This window comes from Vanellus vanellus (assembly GCF_965231255.1).
Source record: "Vanellus vanellus genome assembly, chromosome: 3".
NCBI classification, from domain to species: domain Eukaryota; kingdom Metazoa; phylum Chordata; class Aves; order Charadriiformes; family Charadriidae; genus Vanellus; species Vanellus vanellus.
The window spans coordinates 113,723,435-113,745,888 of NC_138907.1; the positions used below are offsets into that span (position 1 = coordinate 113,723,435).

General features: G+C 41.2%; 1 protein-coding gene across 6 annotated transcripts in view; it reads left to right on the forward strand.

Annotated features, from left to right (window-relative positions):
• Nucleotides 1-22,454, forward strand: part of LPIN1 (lipin 1) — a 91,433-nt gene that overhangs the window by 33,250 nt on the left and 35,729 nt on the right. For 2 of the 6 annotated variants that reach the window (XM_082481855.1, XM_082481853.1), the window contains 5 exons: nucleotides 15,295-15,495; nucleotides 16,798-16,893; nucleotides 18,127-18,461; nucleotides 18,849-18,968; nucleotides 19,472-19,579. In XM_082481855.1, coding sequence (XP_082337981.1) covers nucleotides 15,295-15,495; nucleotides 16,798-16,893; nucleotides 18,127-18,461; nucleotides 18,849-18,968; nucleotides 19,472-19,579 — 860 coding nt within the window. Of the gene's footprint in view, nucleotides 1-5,291; nucleotides 6,107-15,294; nucleotides 15,496-16,797; nucleotides 16,894-18,126; nucleotides 18,462-18,848; nucleotides 18,969-19,471; nucleotides 19,580-22,454 lie in introns of those variants that run through there. The other 4 variants (XM_082481852.1, XM_082481851.1, XM_082481854.1 and 1 more) reach the window with 4 other exon arrangements.

A 22,454-nucleotide genomic window follows, 5' to 3' on the forward strand; every position in this document is an offset into this window, starting at 1 on the left:
TCTAAACAAATAATACTGGTCATCCTGCTTTTGTTTTGCTGTGCTTTGAAAACAGTATTCTGGGCAAAAGCTTTGCTAGTCATGCATAGATGTACTGGACTGATGAAAAGCTAGTGTTAGGGCTGGAAAGCATTTCAGTCCAAAACAGGACAGAGGGGTTTTCCATGGAGCTGTGTATGATCTCCCATTTCTTGTATGTGTGTGCATTTAAACATCAGTATGTATTCTGCCTGAGCAGAGGTGTTTGAACATGTCTGTGCAGGAATTCTGGGCTTTGGCTGAAGAAAGAACATGTTGATTATTTCACTGTTATGTCCTTAATCTCATACACTGTGATTGCTTTGCTTTATCAGGGCTCAACATTTTCTAAGCTTTCTAAGATTACATTTAGAGAGCTCAAGCTTGGTTATTTACAGATTTGGAGTTCAATTACTTTCTGATGAGATTGGACTGGCACAAGTGGACCTGCAGCAGGGCTGATATATTTAGCCTCTCTTGTTCCTAATTTAAATATTCCTATATTCTTTTGCTTTGGCCATGTTTGGATCATAGGAGTCAATAGATGCCTCTGCTTCTCAGTAGCCAAGTATTTTGTAGCAGAAAACTGAGTTTTGACTGTGGAAAGAGCTCCTAGGATATAAAGGAAGCATTGGGGTTTTCATGGTTTTGCAAGGCTGGATGTGGATATAGAGGAAAAAGAAAGGCTCTTTTGAGAACTTTCATCATCAAGACTTGTTATATTCTGAGAAGGAAAAAAAGCCTTGTCTGGTAGTTCGTTGGCTACAGATCCCCTTTTAGGGACTATATTTTTTTTGAGGGGGGAACAGTGTCTCTGTCACAAAACCAAGTCCAAAATTACTTGGTTCAAAATCAAGTTTGGTTATGCAATGCAAGCCTTGACGGCATGAGAGCTGATAAGCGTGTTGTCGTTACAGATGAGCATTGTGGTACATGACCAGTGCCTCCTGTCCTGCCTCTAATTCCAGCTGCAGCAGTTCCTGGAAAATCACAATCCCACATTTTATCATTTGACAAAATAATCCCCTCAGTTTCCCTTTTCACCTGTCACTCCCCTGCCTCATTGATGACTTAAACTTTAGAGTACTGCTGATGAAATCACAGTCTGCCTGAGGATGATGCCATAATGTCACCTCTTAACAGTGAGGCCACAGAAGGAAGCTAAGAAATGATGTCAGAAGTGTACTGGCTAGCACGCGTGACTGTCAGCAGGCTATTACAATACTTGGGAACTGTGACCATATGGAAAGCAAAATCCAGAAGCTGAAGATGGCAAAGTGCGAGGAGCACAGGTGGGGCAGGCTGGATGGCTGGTGCAGGCCAGAAGCATCGGCCTAAATGCGACAGATAGAACACACTGCCAAAAGCAAAATGGTTTCATATGGAATAAAGTATAAAGTTTGTCCTGTATGGCTTTATGTTGGACAAGGACAGCATTCTTTCTCTTTTCAAAGTAAGCTGTTTACTACTCAGATCTTCGAGCACCTGATACTGAAACAGTGGGAACAGTCTATCCCAGGACCAGAGACACAGCAAAACCAACAGGACAGACAAAATTGGCAACACGTTGAAGTCAAGGGGGGCAAATGTTTTATAAATCTCTGCAACTAAGTAACTTCTACTTTTTTCAAAAAAAGTTCTCAAAATAAATCAAGTGCCAAGAGGTAGATTAAATGCCAGGATTTACATGCTACAAAAACCGGCATCACTGTGCCTTCAAATGAAGGACAAAATGAAGTACTAGATAATTGGACTTGAAGGGAAAAGAAAAAGAAGGAGAAAAAATAATGTGAACCAGACAGAGGATTCAGTAGATTATCACAGGTGACTGTAGGTACTCTATAAAAATATCTACGTATGTTAGGAGAACTATTCCTTTGTTATGATGGTGGGGCACTTAATTAGGCAATTACAGGATCAGAGTCCCACTATTTTCTGATGTGTACACTGGAGTAAAACTAGACCAACTCTTAATTTTTGCTGCCTGGGCTACTTTGAGTTTAATGCTAATACAGAGAATGTCAGCACCAGAATCCAGAGTCATCTTTGCTTATGAGTTCATTAGAAATGAAAAGCTAAAAGTTCAACTTTCACAGAATCACAGAATCACAGAATGGTAGGGGTTGGAAGGAACCTTAGGAGATCATCTAGTCCAACCCCCCTGCCAAAGCAGGGTCACCTAGAGCAGGTTGGACAGGAATGCATCCAGGCAGGTTTTGAATATCTCCAGAGAAGGAGACTCCACAACCTCTCTGGGCAGCCTGTTCCAGTGCTCTGTCACCCTCAAAGTAGTTTTTCCTCATGTTGAAATGGAATTTCCTGTGTTCCAGTTTGTGCCTGTTGCCCCTTGTCCTGTCATTGGGCATCACTGAAAAGAGTCTGGCCTCATCCTCTTGACGTTCACCCTTTAGATATTTATAAGCATTGATGAGATCCCCTCTCAGTCTTCGCTTTTCCAGGCTAAACAGACCCAGGTTTCTCAGCCTTTCCTCACAACAGAGGTGCTCCATCCCCTTGATCATCTTTGTAGTCCTCCGCTGGACTCTCTCCAGTAGTTCTGTGTCTTTCTTGAACTGGGGAGCCCAGAACTGAAGACAGTACTCCAGATGTGGCCTCACCAGGGCAGAATAGAGGGGGAGGATGGGCTCCCTTGACCTGCTGGCCACACTCTCATGATGCACCCCAGGATACCATTGGCCCTCTTGGTCACAAAGGTACATTGCTGGCTCGTGGTCAACTTGTTGTCCACCAGAACTTCCAGGTCCCTCTCTGCAGAGCTGCTTTCCAGCAGGTCAACCCCTAACCTGTACTCGTGCACGGGGTTATTCCTCCCTAGGTGCAGGATCCTACACTTGCCCTTGTTGAACTTCATTAGGTTGAACTTTTCTGTTTACTGAATCATGCAGTAACAATTGCAGTCATTCATAACCAGGTACAATGTGCCTGAACATGAACTCCAGTTGTAGTGGAGGAAATGCCAGACATTACTGATAATGCATTAAATAATTAACTTTTTGGTTTGAGCGGTTATTTTGCTCACTGGCAACATGCTTGCCAGGAAAATCTGGTGTCCCAAGCTAGAATTGAAGGCCTTTTTTTTTCCCCTGTATGAACTTACATACTGTTCTATAGGAATCTGTTATTAAGTTTTATTAAACTCTTGTCTGTTTTTAGACTTTAATTTTTTTAAGCCAGTTCTATTAATTTACAGAATACTACACAGTTCAACTTTTGTCTTACCTGTATTTTCATAGCAACTATGAGCCCAGATCATAGGCTAGAACTCCACTGGGCCAGAACTGCTCAAACAGAGTGAATATGCAAACCATAAACTCTTTGGAACAGGAATCACGAATTAGGCAATAATGGATGGATATAAACAGACCAGTGAAGGACAGGAAACAAAAAGCTTCCATGAGCAGGTCCTTCTAAAGTTTGTGGACAGTTTTAATCCCTTGGGAAACAAACTTGTGTTGCCCAATGCAATGCCTCCAGAAAGAAACCTGTCAAGGGGGAAATGTTACAGGAAGAAAACAGTAATAGTTCAGAACTTCATCATTCCTGAGTGTGTGGAAATGATGCCACCAGGGACTGTTCTCTTGCAAGGGCAGAGCATGCCTCCTGACCATTCTCCTCCAGCCACCTGGTTTTGTGGGTAACTCCAGATTACTTTTTAGAAACTGTCCCTGACCATACTGTCCTCCAATCTCTGCACTGGACTGAGCCAAAACCACAGCTGTGACCATGCTAAGGCTTGGATGGTATGGAAGATTATGTCCTAGTGCTTGGTCCTCTACATAGACGTAGCTGGTGAGAATAGTTATGAGCTGAAGTGCAGCACAAGACAAGTAAGGATTTCAGAATCACTTGGCAGAGGTTGTTCCAGAGAAATAACCTGAGGAACACGGCCCCGCACCGTGGTCACACCATCAGTAAGAGCAGAGTGAAAAAGCACAGAAGGATGAATGTGGTGCCCTGCTGTTAATGGAAGCTTGTGGTGGCTGTGCAAGCATTTGGTGCTTTCCATAGTATCTTGTGTGTATCACAGCTATATTTACACTGCACCGTAGGAAGAGAAAACATGACCTCGCACATGGAACCATTAAAAATGTAGAGCATTATTCTGTGGGCTATTTTACATCAAGCAGCAGATGGTTGGACATGACAAATAACTAAACACAATACAGTACTTCCAAAGCTGAGGCTCTAGCTTCTGGATTTCTGAAAGCAGCAGAGAAGGGTGGGTGTTGTTGAGACTGTGTAAAGACAGTGGTTTTGATTCAGTGTGTTATGATCATGTTTTTATTTTAGTACAGTATTGAAAGACTGTAACGGAACAGTATGTTAGAGCAGTCCGCGATGGTGATGGCTGGAGGATACCACCCCCTCAGAGGGAACACAATACGGGATCGTATTCCACGCAGATGTGGTGGGCAGAGCATTGGTCGGGATCCACAGCTGGCACAGACACAGCTTCTTGTATTTTCATCAGGGATGGGATTATTTGCCAGCACGTCTCATTGCCTACTGACTGCCCACCGACAAGGGGTTAGATACGATATGCCTGGGAAACGAAACTGCAGGTATTTCTGGGCTCAGTTGCATATTGTTTTCTCTTTGTGACTAAGTAAACACCCTTGTTTGTTGTGCCCGGGCAGAAACTGTCTTCACTGACTTTTTTGTTCTAAAACCAAGGTGAACTCATTAGTGTAGCTGTGTAACTGGGAATGGAGAACAAGAAGCAGGGAGTCTGTGAGCATGCACCAGGCCCTGTCAGCCCGCGGTTCTGTCGTAGCTGTGCACTGTACAAAGACTAGCCAGTGTGGAGACAGAGTTAACCGAACTACAGAAGTGCTGGAGAAAACCAGTTTGAAGCATTACAATCGGGTGATGACATAGAGGTTGCACTGAGATCGTTTTAACAGTATAACTGGAAAGTTAACAGAAAACGGAAGGCTTAAGCGCTAATTGCTCAACAAGGAACTCTTCCCAGGCTTCAGCTGCATGTACATTTCGGGGACTAGAACATGTAGATGCACAAAATCCATCTCTGAAAAACTTGTTCGCAAGCCTAAAATTAGCAGGCTCTTCTTCCACTGGTGAACTTTGATCCTTTTTTTGTGCATATTCTTTGTCATCTTTTTTTCTGTGTTACTCTGTTGCCTGCTCATTTGTTTTGCACTTAGCACCGCCCTCTTCTGCCTTCTGCAAACAGACTGGAAAAAGCCTTAAGATTCCTCTAGCAGTGAATTTTTATCACAGACATACACTTCCCTATTTAGTTGTGTAAGGCACTCAGTGTGGAGTTTAGTGTGTGTGTAAAAGGAGTTTAGACTGTGATTTTAATGGAAGGGAACCACTATCAGGTGGAAAAACTTAATTTCATCGCATTTATTTCCAGGGATAAAGCAGATGATGCGGAAAGAAGTGCTTCCTGTGGCCATGGGTGCTGTTCTCTGGGTACCCTAGCTTCAGTCACAGCCTTTCAAGGACCTGCCCAGCACTCTGGGCTGAATTTGTCCGCTCTCTGGTTTTCCCATCTACAAACCTGAATAAAGATGGCTCTTTTTGTTAAACATTTTTGACATCGACTGAATTACGATTGTCAAAAAAAAAAAAATAAAAAAAAAACGGAGGTATTTCTGTGAGAGGCGCCGCGGGCCCCCCGGCCGCGGGATCACCTCAGCGGGCCGCCTCCTCGCGCTGACTCAGGCCGCGAGGCCGCGGGGCCCAACCGCCGCCGGGGCCGTTCCGCGATCGCTCGGCTATCGGCCTCGGTGATGCCAGGGGGCGGCGGCGCTGCCCAGCTTCCCCCGGCGGTCGGGAGGCGGGGGCTGGTCCGCCGCCGGTGCGGTTCGCCGCCGCCATGCGCCGGCGAGAGGCGCGTCAGGCAGGGACGGGGACAGCTCCAGCTCCAGCGCCGGCCCGGAGCGGCCGCCCCGCCCCGCCGCGCCTTACCCGGGTGCTGCGGTCCCTCCTCCGGGGCGGCACCGCCGGGCAGCCGAGCGAGTGCCCGGCGCCGGGGCGAGCGGGGAGCACAAAGGCGGCGGCGGCGAGCGGAGCCTGCGGCAAGCGGCGGGAGGCAGAGGTGGGTGGCGGGGCTCGGGGGGCGGCCGCTGCGCCGGGGGAGAGGGAGGAGGGGAGCAGCGCTCCCCGGCCCTGGGCTGGGCGGGGGAGGCCGGGCTTGCCCCGTCGGGCTTTAGAGCCGATGGAGGCAGCGGGTCCCTCCGGCCTGGGCATCCTGGCGGGGCTGGCAGGGCTGCGGGCGGCTGCCGAGGAGTCTGGCTTTTTGGAGTGACAGCGAGCGGCGGGGCTGGGGGGGGGTTCACCTGGGGGTGTCAGTGCTTTGTGCAGGGGGTTAGAGGGAAAGGGGGACTCTGGTGCTTTCCCAGTTTATCTTCAGAGGGAGGTACCCAGCGCTGGGCAGCGGCGGGGAGGAGTGGGTTTGGGGTCCCTGCTCCGGCCGAGCTGTCAAGCCCAGCGCCCCTCGGTGTGCTACTTCCCCTTTTGCGTCGGAGAAGATATTTTGCCTCCCTTTGGCTGGCCACTGCTGGTGCAAATTGCTGCATTGATACCACTGCTTCGCTAATACTTTCCCTGAGATGGAATAATGAAAATGGTTACAGGCCAGAAGGATTTAATGGCATAGCAGAGCGTGGCTGGCAGTAATGCAGTTGCTACATATGAAACTAAACTTTCAGATATTTGGGGTTTCTGTATGTGATAACTACCTCCTCCCTGAGCACCTATTAGTTTTTCTATTGATTAGTGTGTTTCCTCTGTCTTCAAGAAGAGAAAGTAAAAGAGAATTAATGTATCTTGTAGAGAGTTGGGAGGAGACAAAACTGTGCAATATTTTTGTTATCTCTGTCAAAAAGAGGAATTGTGTAGAGGCCCGTACTAATAACAGAACCTCAGTATTGATATTGCAGACTAACTAGCAGGTCATTTTTCCTTTCACATGTAAAGTCATCGACCTTGATAGATCTGTTGACCTCTGATTTGGTTCACAGTCTGGAGAGTGTTTTGGAGTGGTTTGTTCATTTTATTTTCTGAGTGGCTTTATCTGTGTCTCTGCTGTCTTAGGAAACAAATACCAACAAATGTTTAGTGTACATAGATAAGGTTTTGCTGTCATCAGTGTACCCACTTAGAAGTCAGATGGATGTACTCCTCTTACAGTAAAATGAGCCTAAATCCATGAAAAGAACTGGAGAAAAAGTGGGGAGATAAGATGGGAAAGACTCAACATAATTATGTTATGATTTTAGGCATAAAGCCATGAAAATAACTTCTGATGGTTTTAGATACTTTCTGCTTTTCTGATAGCTCAAATTCACGAATATAGACTACCTGATAATATCTACTTACTTGACTCAGCGTTGTCTATTTGTAAGGGAGTTGGGCAAGTTTTAGTCTTTGGCCCTTTTCCATACCTGCGGATATGCAGGTGCACACATTTGTTTGTCTATGAACACACATACACACAGCAATCATTGAAAACAGCTGAAATACAGTAAGAGCTTACTTTTAACTCTAAAAATGTGGAAAATGTAAAGTTATAGCCAAACAAGAAATTTGTTTTCCAGTCCCACTGAAAGAAAGGATGCCAAGTCACATGAGGTATCAGCATAGAGTAGAGCTGCTGCTGTGCTTCCACTCTGATTTATGTTCCTCCTCTGACATTGGAACAGTAGCACAGGGCAGCACAGTACATGATCTACCATATATTCTCCAGTCATTTCAAAAGTTCTTGGTTTCAGGCATCTGTTTGTACTTTTCAATTTGTTGTGAAGTTGCATCTTATTGTGTCAGCCCTTGTGTACATACCCTCAAAATGTTTCCATAAGGAAGGTACAGTTGGGAAGCTGAGGCACAGAGAGATCAAGGGGAATGTGGAAGGTCTCCTAGGAGATCTCTGGGAAAGGAGGACACAAGTCTTGAGATATGATTTCAAATTGCTTGAAATGCCAAAAGAGGTGTCCCTGGTACTACCGACCACCAACTCTTTCTCAGCTTCTCTCTTTAGTTGATACTAGCAATCGTATGGGTATGTGGTGAGTCAGATCACCCCATTGATCCATCTGAAAATTATTTTTGTATGGCTTTAGAAGTGTTAGTTTTCAGTGCTGACACAAGGGCAAGATTTGGGAGATTTGTGAATGTACGGTTGGGAGGTTGGTGTGGGGACCATGGTTATGCTCTTCAACTGGCCATGAAATAATTCTCTTGGACCCTTGAATGCCAGTGCAGTACCCTGACTGTGGGACTATAGACTCGTCCTCCCTTCATTTGAACATGAGGATTCATTACAGGCAAGTTTTGAGTCTTCAATTTGAATTTTTGATTTCAGCTGCTCTCAAGAAAGTATTATGTCTTTTATGGGGACTTTGTGAAGTATTGGACCAAGTAAAGTTTCAGCTAGTTGAAAGGTAGTGCAATAGCAGAACCAAGTGAATTGTCATCTCATAGTCAAAGTCCATATCTGTGAGTAAGTGTGAGTGAGTGAGTGAGTGGGTTCTGTGAGGGACTGGCAGCTTGGAAGATAAGTTTGTCATTTGATCCATTTCACTCTCTGGCCATTATAAGAAGTCACAGTCTTTGGCACTGGCCTTGGCTAGCTTGAAATAGGAGTCAAATAGTTCCTAATAGAATTAAGCCCAGAATAATCCCAACCCTAAAATATTTCTGGAGATTTGGCTGGCAGGAAGCAAAGTGCTCTTACTCTGGTGTAGAGCCAGCCACTTGCTGCATGTTGTTCTCTGTTTTGGGATATACAAATGAATTGCACCTGTCTCTCAATTGACCAGATGTATTGTCAAATCACCTGCAGGAATGTGGTCTGTCCCATGCCGCTGTGACTATGGAAAAGTCTGGAAAAAATGTCCACATAATCAGGTTTGGACAGTTTGCCCTCCTGTTTACAGAACAACCAGAACCGTGCTGCTCAGCAGAGTGCTCTGGAGCTCTCCCACAACAGCTTGTCCAAATCAGGGTCATGTCTGCTTATGGAATATACAAGGAGAGTGTTTGTCTATGTCTCACTGATGAGCTTGGCATGCTGCAGTTGAGATATAGCCACATATAGACTCTGCTTGAAATCAATGTGAATTAAATACCCTCTAAGATCTAAGCCTTAGTAACTTGCCCGAGATTGTGGGGGAGTCTTGTAGGAAAGTAGGGACCTAAACTGTGGTCTCCTAAAGTCCTGTGCTGTGCTTTCAGTGCTCGTCTAGAGAAAGTAAATCCAGGCTGTGATTTTGCTTTGAGAAATGCACAACTTTGGGGTTCTGGCTGGGAATTTACTCAAAGAAGTGGGATGGGAATTCATGACAGTGACCTTGGGTTAGATTGATGTAGGAGCTAACAAATAGTTAAAAAAAATAAAGGCTTTTGAAAGTTCTTAATGATTTTCAGTTTCCAACCTGAAATGAAATAAAATAGTAAGAGGTTTGAATGTGATTGTCACATAACATTAGTGACTTTACAATGTGATGACCATTTACTAATAAATAGTGATGATGACTTCTTAACTACAAAAGCTCATAATAACTATCATTCTATTATTTTTAAAAGAAGTATCCCTTTTAAAAATAATAGAATGATAGTTATTATGAGCTTTTGTAGTTAAGGAGTCATCATTACTATAGTTGTGGTACGGACACGAAGGGCTAAGCTTAATTTTGAAAAAAGTCCATCTAAGGAATCTTCATCTGAAATATTTCCTTCTTTCCCCTACATTTTTATCATAAATCTTTTCTGGAAGGTAACCTCTGATACTGTTTTTAATGGTAATGAATATGTCAATAGTAAAATTCCATTAATTGCTGTAGAGGGAGTTCATGTTCAATACTGCAAACAAAACTGAATTGCTTTAGAGTCAAGAAAATAAATATTTGATACATATAAAAGAGTGGCAGTAAATACTTACCTAGTAGTGTTTGAAATGTTGTCATTTAATTTTTTGTAAATGAGGAATAATTCTCTTGAAGGGGCCACACTCTGATTTCCAATTATAGTCTGGTCTCTCTCAAGTTTTAAATCTTCAAAAAAAAAGCTAAGGGCAGATCAGGGGACCAGATGGATCAGGTTTGTAAAATTGTCATAGGTTCAGTGTCAGCGGCAGAGCTGCAGTGATTTATTTTAACTGAACGCTGGCCTATCAAGTTTTGGCTCCCTTTCAGCATTTTGCAAGCATTTGGAGAAGTTCTTAGGAAAGTCAATTTGTTTTGTGCTTATGCCCATCACTTCAGTTGTGGACCAGGGTGTCATTGTGACATCAGGTATTAAAAGCGTAACCGAAAGATGTGTCTGTATGTGTTGTTTTTCCTTGTGCTAAGCATTTCGATTGTGTTATGTTTAGCATTGCTGCAAATCTTCCTCTCACGGCCTACAAAACCAGTGCACAGTCATAACTGTAGCCCCTGAGAAAAGGGGCTGAAAAGGACCTAAATGTTACATCCTTGCTTGTGAATGAAATGGTGCCAAAGTCTGTTCTTGGCGGCCAGACCAGCTAGCACCATCTGTTTTCTATAAAGCTTTCTTAACCTTTAAAAGAAGGTTACTACTTCTAAACTGGCCATGGGAGTAGTCCCCGGTCCATCTTATCTCATTAGCTGTGCCTGGGAATTGTTGGGAGAGTGCTTATTGGCCTGTCTCTAAAGTGTACCAGAAGCAGATTTTGTAATATAAATAAATTCAGTATAGATGACCAAATTGTAATGGTTGGGTCTGTGATGTGGCTTGATTTACTGCTTTGGACACAGGCACAGAGACAATCTCTGTCCCGAAGATGACAATTGCCCGTTCGTAAACCAGTCCCAACAGCTCTTTGTCCTGCTCTTCAGAATTTTCTGTACTGGAGATTTAATATATTCCAGAGTAAGCATGTTTCAATGTTTAATTACCTTTACAGCATGCTACCTAAATCATGTTTTGTTTTGTTGTGGTTTTTTTTTTTTTTTTTCAAAAACTGTCCATCTTTAGAGCATGTTGAGTAGCACCTGTATCCGTAATTAATATGGACATGTATAGATATCTAACCTGTTATTCATTGTGTTGTGGCACCTGAGGAGACATTGGGTCTTGCAAAAGGAAAAAAAGGCCTTTAGTTCCTATGACTTCCAGTATTTTATTTTACAAAATACAGTAAAAAAAGATGGCATGGTATGGAGAAGACCTGGGCTGTAAAAAACGTGCCATAAAGGGTAAAATTACTAGCTTTCTCAGTGGAATTAGGACATAGTCTGGTGTACCTATATGAAAGAAGTGGATTATCTAGTGACAGCATGTTTGATCTTACTGTGGCATCCAGTAGAGCAGGACTTTAAAGAACTAACTTTGTTAGGTCAATCTTTGCTGAGTTAAATCAGTTTTGTAATAAGGGAACACCTAGCTGTTTATTTCTCACTTATTTGTCCACGAGATGATCAGTTCTGAAAAATGACTGCTGTCTTTAACAATCCAAAGAGTTGGAAATTTTCTGAGCCTCCTGGCAGGTGATACTAGTTAAATTGACATTAAAAATGATACTAGAAAATACTTTTAATTTCATAATAGGTGCATTATGTAGACCTGTGGAGTGTCTCCTGGCACAGACAAAACTCAAGCCATTTGAAAATCATGACAGAAGCAGTACAGACTGTTCTCACTTGCTGCAAGCTTAGATTCTGAATTTTCCTAGCAGCAAAAAATATTCTACGCTATGTCCACTTCATGGTATAAGAACAAGTGATTTACTAAATTCAGTATAATTAACAGGCAGGCACTGGGGATTTAACCCATGACGTAAACTCATGTTTACTGCTGACGCTGCTGCTGCCTGGTTAGTAAGTGAAAGACTTCTTGGAGTGGCCAGAGTAAAATGTTGCTCCAAAACCACATGCAGTCTCTCTGGGGTTTGAGGAATGTTGGTTTCCTGGAGTACTGACATAGTATGGTCTGACTTTAGGTTCAGAGTATAAACTTACGAACCTCAGACTCCAAACAATCTCAGCTTTAGTTGGCATGTGCAGAAGTTAGGATAAAGGGCCTACATCCATCAGAGTCCAATTCCTGAACTCTCCCCCATTTTAGCTACAGCATCTTTTGTTCCCTACATTTGAAATATAAAACCATTTTTGTCTGGTTTCCTGAGGAAGTGGGGTTTAAGTGATTAGTCTGCCAGTCTGTCTTTTAATTCCACAGTGATTTTGTTGCACAGGCCAGGTTCAGCCCAGCTTGAAAGGAATGTCCATCACCAGCTGACAGTTTGAACGTGGCACTTTCTTTTTATGGGATAAGAGATTTTCACTGTATGGAAGCAATCTGTGCTGTGCCAGTTGGCCTCAGAGCTTGAGGATGGTGTCTAAATTTTTTAAGTCATGAATATAAAAATAATCACTTGTGTCCTAAGACAGGGCAGGCAGTACAGCTAAGATTTGTTGTGAACACGAATAGTGGCAAAATTCTCTGTTTAGCAGTTTAGGAGACCTGTTGGTGTAACTTGTTAAGAGGAAGTGTGAGTCCTCATATTTGGATTGTTTGCCCATAACTCCCCTGAACAGTAGGGTGTATGTACTCTCCTCGCAAGTCCTTCCCCACCAAGGAAGTTGTGGCTGTTTTGCACCTAGAAATTTTGTTGCTTCAGCAGACCAAGCATTAACTGGAGTGAACTACACCATGTAATTTTGAGTCTAATTGTAGCCATCTTTAAATGTAATCTTAGCTCAATAAGAAATGTGTTAGAAAAATCCCCAGTAGAAACCAAAGTATTTTTCCAAAGCAAAGGGAAAATTTTAAAAGTTTGCTTATATCTGTCACCCTGGAGGCTTGCTTCTGAACTTGCGTCTGTGCCCGTGTGGTGCCATCTTTTTAAAGAGTTCAGATGAGGGACACCAAGATAATTAGGGGGCTAACAGCTTATGATGTAAAAGGAGAGGCTGGGAGAGCTAGTTTCGTTCAGTCTTCAGGGAATTCATGTACCCATTTGGGGGTATAGAGGAAACAGAGCCGAAACAGGTGCACAGTGAGAGGACAAGAGGCAATGGGCATAAGTTGCAACAAGGGAAATTCAGATTAGATATTGGGAAGAAAATTTTCTCTGTGAGGCCAGGTAAACATAGGGATAGGAGTGCAGGGAGGCTGAGAGATCTCCATCCTTGAAGACACTGAGAACTCAACAGGACCAAGGTCGTGGGAAACCTGGTCCAAGTTGGCCCTCCTCTGCGCAGACTTTTGGACCAGGTGACCTCTAGAGGTCCGTTCCAACCTGTTGTTCCATGACACAACATAGGGTGCAGCATGAGTTTCAAGTACAGTTCCCCATGAAACAGGTTACCCTAGGTTTGCATTCAGGAAGGCATGTTTCTAATGTATAATAGGAGCCCCAAAGTGCTAATACCAGTTGAATGCTGGAGAACTGAATATAATTGCTCTTTCTACAATTTTTTGTGTGTTGTCTTTTAGTAGGTGGCACTTTCTAGATGCCTGAATTGAGGGCTGTGCAAAAATGCTTCTCCAAACAGTATTTAGGGGTTGTTCTTTCATTAGTTACCGTCTTGTGTACTAAATACTTCAACAAAGTCTGTTTGTTTCCAAAGTTAGTGCCTGGTTTTAATCTTAATCTTTTTGTGATTCAGCTCCCCAGTTGTCAGATGGGGAGGTCATCATCACTTTTGAGGGGCAATGTAGTGGTGACTATTACAAAGCCCCAAAGTGTATAAAGAATCCTTCCTTCAGAGCATAGTCTGTGTTCTGATACCCAAGTATTGCAACAGAAACAGAGAAGAAAACAAAGTTTCAGTTCATCCGATGTGGAGGGACTTTTGGAAATAAACACAGGTGATCATCAATTGATTAGAACAGCTACGCATGAAGAGACCAGCTTCAGTTACAGCATTTCCTAACTTTCCATTTTTTTACTGTAATGCTTTCACTGTGTTCTTTTAATAGTTCTTTGTTTCTAAGTATAAAACACATTTAAAAATTGGAACTATTTTTACAACATTTCACACTTAAATGTTTTTGTTGTTTATAAAAGAACACAGCTGAAAGAGAGTCTCTGTTGTAGCAGATGCTGCTGGCTAACACATGCCGCGCCGCTCAGTGCAGTGACTGTCTCTCAGACTCTGAGCTCAGTTCTGTTCTCATCACCATCAATGGGAGTTTTACTGTTGCCTACCCTGCAAGTGTCTCTTCTATTGATGTCCAGGTGATGTAGTCCAGCCTAGTAATGACGTCCCAGTGACGTAGTCCAGCCTAGCAAAGAACTTGTATATGAGGCATATGCTTTATACTGAGTGCACAAAGACTTTTCTAAAATCAGTATCTTGGAACTTGTAAGACGTGTTGGAAAAATAATGAAAATAATAAATATTGGAAGTCCTTAAAATCTATACTATTCAGGAAAGTATCTGCTTAAATTCATTCATACTTTGAGAGCCCTTAAAAGACTTTTTGAATTTTTGAGTATGTCTAAGTATGAATGCTGTCCTGTCTAGGGGACTAAGTGTAGTAATGGAACATAAACAGAATGTGCATTAACAGAGTAGAAGCAGGAAATTAGATGCTAAATACTAAATAAATCCAGGAGCAAGGGAAATAAAGCCAAAAACTTCAATCATCAACACATGCCTAATTTTTAATAAACCTGCTGATACTAAAAGGCTGTTTTAAAACATGGATGGTGAAGTTGCTTTAGGAAGCACTCTAAAGTTCAGATGCTCTGGATTGAAGGTTACATGTCAAACCTTAATGCATATTTATTGTGCATATGCATTATAGTAATCTTTTAATGGGAGAAATCCCTGTAAAGTGGGAAAATAGTCTTTGACTTCTGTGTAGTGGAAAATTAGATCTGCTAAAAACCATTCAGTTGCCCTGCCCTTAAAAGCCTGTAGACATACATCAGAAAAGTATATTTGGTGTTGAGGGCACAGTAAATGATAGGAGGAGATGTTATTTTGGAAGTAATGCTTTTCTCTTAAGAGATAATTGGAGACATTTATGAGCTGCAGAGTCTAAAAGTCTGACAGTGGTTTTGAATGCAACTGATTTTATGAACTTTTGAAAGCTGTTACAGTTCTCTGACTTACAAGGTCTCCTTTTCTTTTGTCTTTCAATAGCTCTCTACAAACATGCATCAGCTGTAAATAATTAAGTTGGAAATCATGATTCTGTGTGTTGTTGTTCATGAAACAGGAGAATACCCCCATTGGTGGAATCTCCATCTCTCAAATGTCTCTAAAATATAAAGCAGGGATCAAAATCTGATTTGTTCTATCTTTTGCCTTTCAGGTCCAAACCATGAATTACGTTGGACAGTTAGCAGGGCAAGTGTTTGTAACTGTGAAGGAGCTTTATAAGGGACTAAACCCAGCCACATTGTCGGGATGTATAGATATAATTGTTGTACGTCAGCCAGATGGAAATCTGCAGTGTTCCCCTTTCCATGTACGCTTTGGGAAAATGGGAGTCCTACGTTCTAGGGAGAAAGTGGTAAGAAAATTGACAATTTTGATATGTTCTGTCTGTGGGGTAATTCTAATGGCATGAAAGTTACTGAATGTTCTATGGTATGGTAGTCAAGGTTTTCTTTAGACACGCTTTACAAAGTGCCCAAATTGAGGCTAGATTCAATTAAAATGGTTGTTACTTGATTCTTGCATTTCAAAGCATAATTTATAAGACACTGACTGTAATAAAACCAAACCAAACCATGAAATTTGTAACATTTATTTTCAATAGAGCAAAATTTGGAATGTGCTGATTTGGGTTTATAATAGATTTCATTAGTGACTGTGTATTAAGACCCCTTTGTTTAACATGTTCATTGATAGTTACAGAGAGTTAATCATGAAGTAATATTTTCAGATAACACAATGTTGAGGTTAATTGAAGCTAGAAAAAGCAGTGAGGACCTTTAGATAAATGTAACCAAGCTGAATGACTTGGCAATATGATATCAGATGCGAAGTTGCCAGTGAGTAATGCATGACAGATTATGTTAGGAAATAATTTGTAGCTACATATAGTCTAGGTTCTAATGTAGCTATAATTGTTCAGCAGAAAGATCGTAATGTCACCATGGACATTGTTCAGTTCTTACATGAATCAGAAAAGAATACTAAGATTTAGGATGGGTAAAAGTTGAAAATGTTACTGTGCTGATAATACACTGTGTCCTGAAATATAATGTAAATGTAGGCTTGTCCAAGTCTCCAAAAAAAACCCACCAGTGAAAATGGAGTTGGTGGCAAGGACAGTTATAGGCAAAGAGAAATATCCTCCTGAGAAGAAATGGAAATAGTTGGGGCTGTATAGTGATGAGATAAATGTGTGGAAGAAATAGACATTTTTTCTTACTTGTGCTTCTCATAGTGTAAAGAGAAGTCTGTTTAATGAATTTGAAAGACTGTATATTAAGAAGTGCATGAGCACTTCTTGCACAATGCAAAGTTAGGCTATAAATTAAAAGAGCAAAAAGATTTGTGTGGTGAGTAAAGCATTCAGAATTGCATTTTAAAAGATTCAGGTCTTTATATAATGGGTATAAACCTTCCTGAGTCGAGGAGCAAGACAGCAATGAGCTGAATGAGTTAGAAAAACTTTCTGACAATTAATGGCCTTATGAAGGAGGGGAGGGAAGGGAAACAGAAGTTCACTATTTTATGTTTATTGTAAGGTTTCCTACGCTTCCCTGAGAAGCATTTGCCTAATGACAGTGGTAGGATAGCTGAACAGGAACTGTGCACCTAAAATAACTTTATTTTCATTTGAGAATATATTTATTTTCTCCAGGTTGACATAGAAATTAATGGAGAGGCTGTAGATTTGCACATGAAACTAGGAGACAATGGAGAAGCCTTTTTTGTGCAGGAAATGGATAATGATCAGGTAAGAGTCAAACTAATTTTAATTTGTTAAAAATTCAGTGTCTGCTCTTCAGAGTCCGTTTTGAGTTTAGGGATTTTGTTGAAAAACGTACCTTTACCCGTTTTATAGTTTTGAAAGCTTCTGGACAAGTTTCTGCAATGGAAATTTAATACTATGCAGTTGCTTTGTTTTTTACGTTGCTGAGATTGAAAAAAATCTAAAGGAGGTAATCACATAACTAAAAAATAAATCAGAGTTTATGCGCACACCAGTGTGTGAACAGAAATAATGTGTACACAGTTCACATGCTCCGAAGATATATACAACAGAAGTTAATATGTCCATGGACCTGTTTTTTGCAGAAAACTTTACTTTGAACATATGCACTCAGCAGACTGCCAGTAAAAGTGCACGTGCCCTGTAAACATCTGTGTGCACAGTAATTCTGCTATTTACCAAAGATGTGATCTTGCAACTATTACTCATGTGGAATTATTTTTAAATGAGAAGGCCTGCTGTGGAGCTGTGTGATTAAATACTGGTCAATATAAGTTATGGTCACTCTAGTTTTGAATAGTCCGCATGTAATGTAACATAAGAAAAGCTTTTTACGGGCACTTCTCTTCAGATATCCCAAATAATTTTTGTCACTGTCCAAAGTGGGATGAGTTCAAATTCTTATATTGAGTGCGATACTACTAGTTTCAGGTAAGAGGTGTGTGCATGTGCAGTGTTCATCTCTATATTTAAATCTTCTCTGTGGTAACAGTTATTTGGTGACTGAAAATTCCTAGAAATGCTTCCCTGAGTGTCTAGAAATGTGTGTCTATGACTGAATAAGAGGATTTTTTTGTGACCTAGTTATAAACCACTGACCTCTCTGACTACTCTCTGCATCTGAGTTGTGAAAGAGAATTGGATTTTACAAAATATTCAGGTTATAAACTAGTATTTTTTTTCTGATCTGTGTCTAGTGTCAGGTGAATAGGGACTCATGCTATAACCTGGCCAGTATAAGATGCTCAGATGATCCTCTTTTTTAAGAGTATTGTTCCTGGCTTGTCTGAGGAGATGCCGCTATGGAACAATTTCCATATGCTATAGGATCATACTAAGCACCCGGTTGTCTAATCTTTGTTACTTTTCTGGGAATAAATGACTTAGATTTTGGCAATTGTGCATATATTTTAGAACCAGATTTATGACTGGCAGAGGAACTAATATGTTACATGGTTTGCATTTTTTCTTTCTCAGGAGGTAATTCCTTATCATCTGTCCACATCTCCAATTCTGACTGAGGGAACTGCTTTAATGGAAGCTCAGCTGAAGAGGAACTCCATAGACAGGATAAGAACCCTGGACACCAGTGTATCCTCACAAGTACAACCCCAAGCCCATGGATCCCAGCCCGCTACTGAAACATCTCCAGTCTGTAGCTCTGTGAAAAAAAGGAGGAAAAAGAGGAGGAAGTCTACCCATAAAATAGACAGCTTAAAAAGAGAAGACAATGGAGACACGACAGAAGATGAAGACATGTTTCCTATAGAGATTAGCTCAGAGGAAGAAAAAGACCCATTAGACAATTCAAGGTATCAGAGTGAAATTGAGATCTATAATGTAAACCTAATGCTGGGGTTATGTTCCATTCCATACCTTCTAACAGTAATATCTATCTAAGTCAGTACGTATGGTCGATGAACATCTTTCTTTAAGAAAAACCTTTAGAAAGGAAGCTATTGAGAATGTTACTAACAAAAATAATTAAAATGACATTGAAAACTTAAGAACAATCCTCCATCATACTGTGTGAACTAGAAGGTATGAATCAGATATAACATTTCTCTATCTCCTTTTAGTTCAGGTTGTATTAAGTCTTCTCTGTTGTTTTGTTTTGTTTTTTTTTTTTTTATCTGAAGTATGTGTAAGTTCAGTAATCAAGTATGGTTTTTAAATGTCATGTCTTTCCCTATACCTAGGATCCCCATTCCGGATGTGTTTGTTGATGACTTATCTGACATAAAGGCTCCCACAGTTTCTACATTTTCTCAGTCTGCGTCTTACCCTCATTCAGATGGAGAGTGGTCACCTCTTCAGAGGTACTTTTTCTGATAGTACAGTTCTAAATAATCTTCTTTTGATTTCTTACATGCTAGTGCTATATGAATTCTTACTAAAAATTTTGGTATCAAACATGGTCACTGTCAACTACCAGCTGAATGCTTTCTATATTTGAAACCAGATAGTCTCAGTATACTGCCTCTGTAGTTAAGCAGCAGAGAAAGGGAGAGCAAGGAGGTTATTTCAAAGCAAGGGCTTAATTTAAATGTTTTGAATTGCATGCTGAAAGAAACTTTCTCTACTGACTGTAAAGCTTAGAGTGATTAGCTTCACCAGTCTGGTGATAGCATGTGTCAAGCCCCTTCAATGGCTTTTTGAATGGTATGTTCTGTTTGTTTCCTGATTGCAGTATTCTGGATTTTGAAAACTGTAGATGTAAATTCAGCGTTCATGTAGCTAATGCAGAAAGAACTTATGTTAATCAGCATTTGTGAATAATGACACCCTGTTTTTCTTTCTATCAACATGCTGTGCTGTCCAGTAAGCCTATAGATTGCACAGGGCAATCCTCTCTTCTCACTGTTCCAGCAGATGGAGGCCTATCTAACTCTTGTCCTCAGCAATCTTCTCACTTTTCTCCTCCAGACAGGTAGAACAGTTGTCCTCCCTCTTTTCTGGGCTGCATTTTAATCCTTTTAACACATTAATACACTTGTAACACATTAATAGTATGTGAACTTCATTGAACTTATAACTGCACATATTGCTAACCCAGGCACTTTGAAAGAAAGTGATATTGAAAACCGCTTCCTCTGCTTGTATCTTTGTGGGCATTGTCTGGAGGTAAGTTACCTCGATGAATCATCCGTTGAATGAGGATGGCTAATATAAAATCAGGCCAATGAAAACCTGTGTTAAAACTGAAGTTGATTAAGATGATTAAAAAAAGAGGAAGAACTTAGCTAGTGAAAACTTACATTCCCCTGAAGATTGACATTTCCATGTGGCTTTTTACAGTCAGTGTATATTTTAAGAAAACTTTTATCCCATGTTTTTCCTGAGTTGTTTGCTTGTGCATAGGTTGCAAAAGTAAAAGCAAAACAAAGGCCTCAGAGATGAAGTGAGTAATAAGGAGTGCAAAATTTGTGATGGGAGGAGCCCAGTACCAAAAGAGAACTTCTCTTCCTTTGTTCCCTGGTTTGGGGGAGGGGAAGACTTTATGTTGGATTGCAGTGGGGGAGCATCTTACAGAGTAAAGATGACACAATAGATAAGGCATCTTGTCTAAGGTTTAGGAGACCCAGACATAAGCCTCTGCTGTAATGTAGAATTCCTCTGACTGTGGACTCCTTTCTACAGAGCTAAAAGGGAATACAGACACTGTTTATGATATCTTAAATTCAAGATGTCTCAAGATTCTGCAGCCAGGCCCTTTCTCTCCTTTAAATTGGTGGAGAGAAGTCACAGCAACTCAGTTAAAAAATTTAAAGTAAGTGTCTGAATATGACCTCTACAATTCTTCATTAATGCTGAGGAAGCTTTGAGTAATAAATCAGGCTAAATTTCTCATTGCTTATCTCAACATAGATGCCATACTAGGTGCGTAAGGCTGTGTTGAAACTGGTAATCCTGAGGTTTCTCAGCTTCTAGATCTGCCCTCTTTAACTGGACCATGTTGCAGCACCAAGTCAAGATGAGATCCTGGGACATTCAAGGCTGTTCTCCTTAGTGTTTTTCATGGGAAGGAAGGGCAGGCACACAGGTTGGGATGGAGCAGTGATGTGCTCTGGGTGGCTCCATGAACTTTGCTTTGGAGTTCACCTGTACTGCAGTCTAGATATACAGCTGAAGTGCTGTAGTAACTTGTCTGAGTAAGGCCCTCTCTGTGTCTGCAATTGTTTTGCTCTATGTGAAATAAGAAACTCTGTAATGGCCACCTCAAAGGAGGTTCAGAGGCTCTCAGCTGATGTTGTGACTTGTACATGAGGTAGGCCTCTTTCCTTCTTTTCCTGGTTTATTTGGCATCAGTCAGGACAGGCCTTTTCTCAGGCACACTGCTGCTTTCTCAGGGCTCTCTGCTTCCAGTGGGAAACACTGTGAAAATCAGCGTGGTTTGCTATTGCAGAACTGCCAGCTACAGGACAAGTTCCTTATTCTTTGACATGGGAAAACATTAAGTGCAATCATAGCTGTTAATGGAATATGTAGGACTGTGACACAAATATTCAGTGTTTATGGGATGTGAATTGGATATGCTGATCTAAATGACAACTGAAGTTCCCCTTCTTTTTTGTGCAGTATTGACAGGATGGGTGGCTCTACTTTGATCTGCAATATCTCAGCAATCTGTGTAAGGCAAGAGAAATTCAGCTGGGCTGGGTCAGCACTTAACTTAAGGACAGGCAAATTGCAAGGCATAGTTCAGCCCAAGACAAACATCTTGGTGGTGTAAGGAGTAAGGAAACCATTTTGAGCCTGATCCATGGATGCATTTGCAGGATACTGTCACTGGGTTGCAAATCCTACATGGTCTTGGTATTCAGCCTTATTGACCCCTAGTGCAAGCAGGGGATTAAATTCAGGATTTAATTTGACCTAGCCAAGCTAAAAAAAATTGTAAAGGAATGTGATTGCAATTGTTATTAGTCTTCAGTCTCATTTTACTTTGGTGGCAATAGTATGAAATGAATAGCAGCCAAAATAGTCCCAGTGTGGGTAATGGAGATGACATCTGGCATTACATATGGAAGCAGAACTGTACAAACAGGAAGTATACGAACAGAACTGTAGTAGGCATAATTGCCATCTGCGTCCATAAACTACAGAGATTATTGTTGCTATTCCAGAAGGATATTAGTCGGAGAGAGTAGCTATTGAGTGTTAAACAACAATGTGGCATATGAAGAAAAAAGTAAAGGTATTTCTCTAATGGAAAACCAGATCTCATTAGGAGGCCACCAACCCTGTATTAATGTTTGTGGGTCACATAGAAAATTGCAGCTTATGTATATAAGGAACAAGAATGCTTTAGTATCCTTTTATGCAAACAAAATAATTTACCCACTGTTTGCCTTGTGGAGGCATGTTTGCAGTCTGATTTGGTCTTGGGCCTTTTAAATTAAGATGACATTGCAATGATAATTCTGGTCTACCCTGAGGTTATATTAGCATTTGTACACTAATCTACAAGGAGAAATCAACTGAAAATGATTCTGAAGATCTAACATATTGTTACTACTAAATCCTTATATTTTATTGTGTAGAGAAGTAGTATTTATAGAATGAGAATTAAGATGTCTCCGTTGTGCTTGTGTCTAAAGTTCAGTAGATAACGTGTGTTTTGTATACTTTGTTTTGGGACAGTGGGTAATATTTTGGGGGTTAGTTGCTCATCCTGTTCATAACTTAACATGGTTATACTTGTAGCTATATCTACTCTGAGCCAATAACCCAGAGAGTGCATGGACCATCGGGTAGCTTTTCACAGTAAGAGCATTCTCTGAGCAGAACTCTGCCTATTTTAA